Genomic DNA, 9,204 nt, shown 5'->3' with positions numbered 1-9,204 from the left:
TATATTTAAATTTTTTTGGCAATGTTGAGAGGTTTTATTTTGACTCTTTGCATTATTTAGCCGCTTCAGAGCCTTCATATGTTTTCATTCTGTTAAAGATGGTATTATCAATAGCAGTACAGTTTGCACAATGCCTGTTTTGTTTTTTTCTTGGAAAAAGTTATTAAAAACAAGTTTTTGTCTAAATTAAGGTGAATTTATGGTTCCTTTTTCCATATAATGTAACCGGTAATGCTTATGATTTAAAAAAAAAAAATTATTATGTGATCGGAATTGGAATCGGCAGGAAAAAACCTGATCGGCACATATCTAATATATATATATATATATAATGTGTGTGTGTGTCTGTATTTTGTCTGAGCGTAAACCTAAAATGTAAGATATATTACYAGTTATAGGACTTCGGTATTCAGAACATAATCTGTTGTCTTTGCTCAAACAGGGTGCAAGAAAAAAATAATTGAGTTTGAATTGGTTATGCCTGGGGCTAAGTGCTAAAACAAATCTTTAAATGAAATTTATTACAAGCGGGGTTACCGTGCCCAGGTGTTATTGAATTCATTTCTCATTCTGACCTGATTTACAACAATAACGGTAATAAGTGAGACTGGCAGAAAAGATGACAGTGACATTGCACATCATGGATTCCCTTCAAGCAGATTGAAATGCAGTCAATGTCAATGGCTTAATTGATCCGTGCAGATGGTGTCTTTTGTTTCAATTGTTTTCCTCAGCAGGGCGTATTATCGTTTTCTTAAATAAATCCATCTGTGCCAATGGAGTCATTTTCACAAATGCAAAGAATTTCTCACTCATTTATATATAGCTAAGTTCATTCATGGGGAACCGTAGTACCTTGTTAAAAGGGTTCTATGAAACAAACAGGGAGATGTTCATCCTTCAAGTCATTTGTATTCAGCCAAGGACAATTTAGGCAGACATTGTGGTTTGAGGCAGTTCACTGCTCTTCATTGTAAGTGCAAGGTTGATGAGACCCCCAGCCCCCAACCACCGCCACCCCCACAACATACCTTCATACCGCAGAAATTAATGAGGAAAATGAAGCTAATGAGATAACAAGCACAAGATGGAGAAACGGGCTGATCTGACGCATCCTCCCGGTTATTTGGCAATATCTGGAGGCGTCACCGGCCTCAGACTCTCATTTTCTTCCTGTCATATTCAATCAGCGATTCCTGCCTAAAATAAAAAGCGAGTCTCTGGTGTGACCATGACCAGCAGAACACTTGGTGTGGCTGGTCTGCTCACTTTTCCTCCCTTTTGTTTTGGTTTTGGGGGGTGTTATTAATAAAAGGTTTCATGACTACGAGATAATTTGGTGGCATGAATGTTTTGGTCTAAGGACGCACACAGTAATTATTAATAATGAATGTGAGGTTTCACAAAGTACGTTGCTCAACGGAATAAATGCTGCGCCTGAAATGTTTCTGTGAGCTCCTTCCGTTGTAGATAATTAGCAGCGTAAAGTAATGAGGTCACTGGTAATGGTCATTTCTCTTTACATGCTTTGTCCTGATGAGTGACAAGCCTAACTTCTCCTAATTAAACCAGTATTTCTTCAAATCTGTATACCTGGATCATTTATAAGGAGGCCAGGTAAGGTAGTAGGTGATCTGTGAATTTAAATACCATGCTGTTATATAGTTGGGATTAATGTACTGGGTGATAAAGCCTTTTGCATGGGGCTTTACATAGCAGTTTGCAAATGAACTTGTGACTAAAACTGTACACCGAATTAGGAAGTGATTTAATATACTACACCATTTAAGTGCTGTTTGCCATTTGTTTTGCTGAATTGTTCGACTGCAGCATGGCTCTGTGAAAGCTGCGGAGARTCCTRAATCAATCTGTTCTTTGAGAAAACAAACTACAACTTTAATTAGGTTGTGGAAGTTCAGAAATCACACTATGTTAAATTGGACTAAATTGCACATAAAAACGTCTTGTATTATCAGTGGCAGTGAATGTGACAAGCAAAAGCATATTCCTGGTTTACATTTAAAACATGGCTGTATTAAACATGGGAGACAGCAAAGAAAACTGTGCAACCACCAGTTTGTCTCAATAAATGATCATCATGCTGACTTCACTATAAATATTTGATATAGTTAAGTGCCAATTAACAGTGGTGCTTTAATGTTTTCTGAACCTATGGGATTTTCTGTATTTCTGCAAAYGTATAGGCTTATCCACAGCTTTATATAGCGTAAAGGACTAAAAGTATATCTATCCTGTTTAGTGTAGGAATGCAGATTTAATTATGGAAGACAAGATAATATCACCCGATCCTGTGTAACTTCCTTGATCAACTTTTTTTCATTTCTGATTATTGTTTTACATTAGTTTAAAGAAACTTCACACCTTCAACTCTGAAGTTTTTGTTTATTTCCTGTTATGAAATGCTCTGCTTAGTTGGTGGGCAAGATGCTTATTGGAACTAAATCAAGGGGGTCTAGGTGTTTATTAGTTTCCGAAGACCCCACCGCACTGCACACAGAGTAAAAAACGTGTGTGGTCTTAGTGATATCATCTCTTAAAACTGCGGGAGACAGTTTTTTTAAAATAGCATAAAACCATGACACTACTACTATTGTGTTTTACCATTAGAATAACGTTAGTACGCTGGAAAAAGGTATTTTTCCTTTTACTATCTGTGTATTGAAACCAAAGCTTGTATTTTAGGGTCATCTGTACACTGAATGTTTTTCAATACCCATAAGCCTTTTGTTCACTGTTCTCTTTAGCTGAGCACCAATGTCACTTCTTAGAATTGCAGAAAAATAGAGCGACGTTGCTCTGTTTTCCTCTATTCTTTAAACCCCTATTAAATTTAATGAAATTTTATTCTCGATCACAAAGATTGTGGCTTTTGTGAGCAGCTGTACTTGTGGCCTGTTTGCGGACGTAGCTCTTCCATCCACAACAAATGTGTTGTTTTCTTCTCATTTTCAGATTGATCCTAAGGTTGCCTTTCCCCGTCGCGCCCAGCCTAAGGTAAGAATGAATTTCTCACTTAGCAGCGCTTCCAGAAAGTGATCATGCGTCATGTTGCTTGCTAAGTTCTATTGTGCTCACACAACCTTTACAAGGAGAAACAAAGATTGAGTTTGGATTTGTTGTTCTCAGCTTGGCCATATTGTTATACTGAAGCGATTAACCCTACAGATTATTAAGGAGGAGGTTTCAGCTGCGATGAAAGAATATATTATTTTTCTCTATTCTGTATAGTGTTTTAAATCTGGCAGGTTTTCTGTGATATTACTCTTCCCTGATGCGGTTTTCAGTCCCGTTGCTGCAGTGGTATGAAGTCGAGCTCTACTGCCTCTTTAARGCAGCAGTGCATTGCTGTTTGAAAGAAGTTTAAATTMTTTTAACTGGGATGAAAAGAATCAAGATGCTCCTGTCTTTTGTTAGCTGTTAAAATGTCTTTGGTGGCACACATTTAAAATTAAAGGGCAAGTTTTATTTTTAACTGATTAGGCTGATAGTTCCTTGAATACATGTTTCTGAACTGAATGGTGACTCCCCAGCTGACAGTGATGAATTACACTTACTRGCTGAATTACAAGTCKGAGTTCTTTTGTCACATCCGGAGTTGAATGAGACTGAATGACATGAGTGATTTAGAAATATCTTTATTGTSTGGCATGCATGCAGAAATTGTCACAATTAGCACTGAAACAATGGGTGATTGAAGAAATAAGCCATATTCCAATCATGCAGGAACTGTCACACAGGCTCTTCATGATGCGTATTATCTTTTCTTTTCTTGATTACTGGTCTTGAGCGCTTCCATCGACAATTAAATATTCAGCATGTGCAGATGGCGCGGTGGAGTAGTCAGGGGCTTTGTTGACATGCCCCTTCACACCATACACCAGCCATTAATGTGCAAGCTATAGCGCAGTKCACTGTAGCGCCATTCAGCATCGCTTTCAGGGGCTTTTTTCCCCCACCTAAMCCAGGTGGAAATCGATAATAGATTTTCTCCTTTTCCCTGGATCACAAAGAGGGGCATTGTTAAAGACTTGTTCAYGTTTCAAATAAGGAATTGGCAGTGGAAGCTTTTAGAGCCAGAGCACACTGTGACTTAAGGATATCGGCGTGCGGCTGAGAAACAACCGGTGTTTTTCCACTTTTTCTTACACRGCAAGCCTATCGACTTARCTTCATCTCATCCGAGCTTTGCTAATAAAAGTTGAAGGTGCAATACAASAACTCGGATGTTTGATGATGCATCCAATTATTAGGTGAACAAGTGAGTCAGCTTGCTGTGTGGGTTTCTGCTTATATTTTTCTTCCCAACCATTATGCAAACTTTTGCAACAACTTAAAAGGAAAGTACACTATTATTTTCTAAAGCATACTTTCCATAACTGGCACTATAATGACACTGTGAAAATATCACTTCAATKAATTGTTAAATAGCCATAAAGCAGTCTTGTGGGAATAGCAAAATGGTTTTACTGAAAGTAGATTAAAAAGGTTCTTAAAACAATTGGACCAAACCCAATAGATTTAACGTTGCAGTGGTTTGTATTTTAGGTTCMGCTGGTTTAAGACTTTTGAAAGAATACCCATTCAGATGTTCCTATTTTTAAATCCCTYTCTGTCTAGAATGAGCTTTCTTTTGTCCCTTCTTTTGCCTCTGCTGTCTGCCTGCTTGGCTGCTTGAATAGGTTGCCTTTTTTGTTTTAAAGAAGCTCAGCTTGGCAGGTATCTCAGTAGCTTTGGCTTCAGGGAGCAAATCGGCGTTTTCACGAGTTAGCGATGGCTTCGGCGCCAACCTCGCCGGTGACCTCCCACCGCTCGGTGCTGCAATATGGTAAAACTATACATTATGTACATCACGTAGCGTAATGCTGAAAAACAGGCAGGAGGTGAAGGTGAACAAGGAGGACATTTCACTGTAAACAAGCGCGGGTGTTTGTGCCGGGATGACAGGATCAGAGGGAGAAAAAAAAGCCAACTTGTATCAGCAGACATTCCTGACACTGCCCCAAAACATGGACTGCTGAGAACAGAAAACAGACTCAAGGGTGTTCGACATCAGTCATTAGGATATATTAAAGCTCACACATCCGTTGAAGTGTAGTTAAGTATAGTCTAACATTTAAGACTAAATCAATTTCTGTAGCTACACAAACCTGTAAAAAGTCAACCAAACGATTGCTGTGGGAATACGTKACAGAGTAGATTATTTATGGTGCTTTGCAAAAGTATTCAACCCAACCAATTGAATGCTTTGAACACATTAGCTTCAAGCTTAAGTATTTGTTATTAGAATTTAATGTGATTGAAGAGCACAATGAATATCAACTGGCTTTAGTTTAGATCAAGACTTTGACTAGGTCATAGCATATGAATATGTTTTGACCTAAACCATTCCACCTCAGTTTTGGTTGTTTGCCCTGACAGCAGATTGACTTCCACCTTCATCTTCCCGTCAACTCTGACTGACATCAGTGTCGATGCTGAAGAGAAATATTTCCATGGCATGATGCTACCACCATTTATGTAGCAGGGATGGTGTGTTCATGTTCAGATTGTGTTTTTTAGGATTTTTTTTTMTAACTTTGCCCTGCTTTAAGTTTTTCCCCAACTTTATCTGTCTGGTCTGCTGTGTTCCTGCTGCCTGTTCACTAATCTTCTCCAACAAAGCCCCGAGGTCTTCACAGAACAGAGTATTTATACTGAGATAAAAGTTCATATAGATGGACTCCGGTAATTGTACTGGATTTTATTTAAGGGCATCGGAACACAAGTGATTAAATGCCACACTTCAAAATTATTTTCGTACTCATATTTCCCATGCATCATTTTCCTCCCATTTCACAGCCATGCACCATTTTGTTCAGGGCTATCACGTGAAATCTAGAAAGATCTATGAAAAAGGAGGAGGAGTAAAAATACCTTTGTGAGGTACAGTAAAGATCACACATGGTAGATTTTCCTCCTAACATTTTAATTTGCCTTTAGGGAATCATGTTTGATTTAAGGAATCTTATGGTTTTGTGTCCATTTGCAACACAATATTGGTAAAGGGCACAACGTGGAGATAACCAGCAGTCCCRTCAATCAAAGAAAACAGACAAAGGAAATGCAGACCATGCCATACCTTACAAATGAATAATGCTCTACCTAATCTTAGATTTTTTTAGAGGTTGTGCTTACAAGTACAAAAAAAAGTGAAAAGATATCAATATAGGCTGGCCCGCAAATATTCAGGGATTAGTTTGCATCTGAGGATGACTGACAGGTGCGAATGAAAGGATTAAACAATCATGATGTGATGCAAAGTGCTTTATGCACATTCATTTATGCCTCGCGTCCTCCTCGCCTGTCTGGGGATAGCCAAGGCTTTGTTAGATAGGCAGCTGGACGTGGCTTTAGAATGCCAGGATTCCTCTGTAAAGGTTTCAGCATCTTAGCATTTACTTCCACACCAACCAAAYAGTTCTTTATCCGCCGGCTTACTGGCTAAAAACCGATCATATTGGATGCTGGTCCCTGCAGTGGTTGTTGTCCAACGTGGATACAAACACAGGAAGGATGAACCGAATTCAGCCGTCATCGTGCATTGCTTTGCTCTCCGAAGCGTTGTTCGAAGTTCTACCCTCAGTTCACACCTGGAAATTGCTTAGCAGATGTGATAAGTGGCTGGCAAGTGTAAAAACAGAGGATTATGGTTTTCATGAAATGCTTGGATTAATAGCTGTGAAGTAATTGTAAGGTGTGATGATCAATCACTTTTTCAGCCGAATTGGACAGATCTTCACTCGCATCATCCAGTGATCAAAGTGGATGCTTGAAACTAATTTAAAACAAAAATAAATAAGTCACTTCCAATATATACATTTTCTTTTGGTTTAGTGAATCAAAACATTATTAGCAGATGTTTTCATCTTATCAGGCGTAATTATTTATGCAGCTTCCTACAAACAAGTGTGGTTTTAAGATTTTTGCTTTTCTCCATTTCCCAAAAATACATGCTTACGCGCACACACCAAAACAACCCACCCTCCCGTTTTAGTTTTGCAACTGTGAACAAAACGTGGTAAAGGAAACGGAGATGAGATAATTCACTGTCTCTGTGCCTCCTTGTTTCATATTTCCCAGTAAGACCTGAACTGAAACACATAAACGAGGACACAGTTTTTGTTTTCCTTCYTTTCTTGTCTTTTTTCAATTTTATTTTAAGAGGAATCAAAGACGGTTTCTGCCGACATCGCTCGAGATTTACCACTCAGCTGCCGGCGTCATTACCGCTGCCGCYGCCGCTGGTTTTGTTTCTCGCAGTGCAGTCACACACAAGCATAACATGTCCCAGCATGATTTTAATTGCCAGTGGGACTGTGGCCACTTCAGTGGGAGATGAGTTCTGATGGCTTGTTATGGAAATGAAAGGAGGGAGCAGCTTTGATTTACTGAGCACCGGGCGTAACCCTTTCGTTGCACCTTTCAAAGGGATTTTGCCGTGCAGGCCGAGTCGGGCGAGTCACCCCTGTGACCTGCTGAGCGGMCCTTGGGTCGCAGAAAGAAGGCTCTGTTGTTTCATGAATCGACGTGTGCTGCAGAAGAGCAGCTGGAGCAACAGTTGAAGGAAGGAAGATGCTTGTTTTGTTTGCATTGACAGTTCTTCCTTAAATTCTCCTTTCAGCTCCAAGAAAGAAAACTGAGTTAGCACAGTATTGGCAATGACGATTAGGGTTAAGGTGGATGACAAGCCAGAAACACCATTAAGGCACTCTCTAAATTTTACTTTTTACGTGCCTCAACTGTTTTGTCTTCTTTCTCTTCTTGTCTCACTCGTCTCTGGCTGTCACGTTCTGTTCATCCCTTTGCTTTCCCCCTTCTCCTTTTTTTCTCTTCTGTCTATTCTTCTCTCAATGGCAAACTGACCAGTACCATCTCCTCCACCTGTCTGCATTCCACATATTTCTGTCAGGAACTTTGTGTRTTTTATGTTCAAACTTGTTGGGAAATAAAAATGCCAGATGTTGTGAAGTTGTATAGAATAAAATATTTTTGTGATGAATCCAAGTTTGATTTCGATCTACTGTTCTTTTCTATTGTGTTTAAAAAAATCACAGTATCAAGCATTTGTACTTCCACCTGTACGGCCTCAAACTGTATTATATTATAATGGGATTTTATATGATGGCAAATAGAAAAGTTTAAGAAGTTTCAGGTTTGTTTTTTATACAAATATAAATCTTAAAAGTGTGACATGCATTTGCTTCAGTCCCTCATAAGTAAAGTCTAGTCAGTTACCTTCAGAAGCCACATAATTTAAGTATTTATTTCAGATGGGAGAACAGAATCCAGCGAGTATAAATAAATTGATAAGTTGATTCTTATTAGGCGGTCAGGCTGGTCACTATTGGAAAATCATAGGTGCCAATATCACAGGTGAAGACTGTAATAACAATGTCAGTTGAGCTAAATTCAATATTCATTTTGCTCTTCTCATATTTAGCTATGTTTCCAACTCTGTGACCTTTCACCTGCTGACCACTGGCATGAATGTCAGAAGTGGAAATCTGCTGGAGTTTGACTTTATTCGACAGCTGAATGTTTATAGACCTGCAATGTGTGAACACTTATATTAAGAAAAAATGTGACATATAAAAATTGTCTTTGTCAAGACAATTTGTGATGGATCACAACTACATGTTTTTATTGACAACAGGGCATCTGACTACATCTTCTGTTTTAATGAAACAGTGGTGCGTTAGCTAATAACTTTACCAGGACATCCTGATYCCCMATTGCCCCTTKCATTAAACAAGCATCACCAATTACATTATTAGCTGAGAAAGCCAGGAAGTYATTCAATTAGCTAATATTTTTGCAGTTTAAGGTATGTTTTTTTTCTTTTGTTTTTTTTTATTCACTAATGATGTTGCATACAGTGATATTGAAATCCTGATAAACTTGTAATATATCATGCAGCCCTAATTTAAAACAGCTGGATTTTTTCATGAGTGGCAGGAACTTTGCAGTTTGCCAGTTGCCATTTGTCAGGTTGTCTGGTCAGATGAGGTCAAACCTATATTTATATTGTTGTTTAAAATGGTCCAGTCAAAGTMCACAGATAAATTTAGCTGAGATCTTCACTGATGCTGTCCATTCAACCTGACTCGAATTTGTGGAGTTTTGTAAAAAAAAAAATTCTACGCG

At 38.6% G+C, this 9,204-nt stretch overlaps 1 protein-coding gene across 4 annotated transcripts in view; it reads left to right on the top strand.

Annotated features, from left to right (window-relative positions):
* msi2b (musashi RNA-binding protein 2b) overlaps positions 1-9,204 on the top strand; it is a 295,829-nt gene that overhangs the window by 12,518 nt on the left and 274,107 nt on the right. For all 4 annotated transcript variants that reach the window (XM_008427843.2, XM_008427841.2, XM_008427842.2 and 1 more), the window contains exon 5: positions 2,974-3,015. In XM_008427843.2, the coding sequence (XP_008426065.1) occupies positions 2,974-3,015 (42 nt within the window). The remainder of the gene's footprint in view (positions 1-2,973; positions 3,016-9,204) is intronic.

This window comes from Poecilia reticulata, linkage group LG14 (genome assembly GCF_000633615.1).
Source record: "Poecilia reticulata strain Guanapo linkage group LG14, Guppy_female_1.0+MT, whole genome shotgun sequence".
NCBI classification, from domain to species: domain Eukaryota; kingdom Metazoa; phylum Chordata; class Actinopteri; order Cyprinodontiformes; family Poeciliidae; genus Poecilia; species Poecilia reticulata.
Note: the sequence above shows the minus strand (reverse complement) of the source record. Positions and strands in the feature narration are given on the sequence as shown.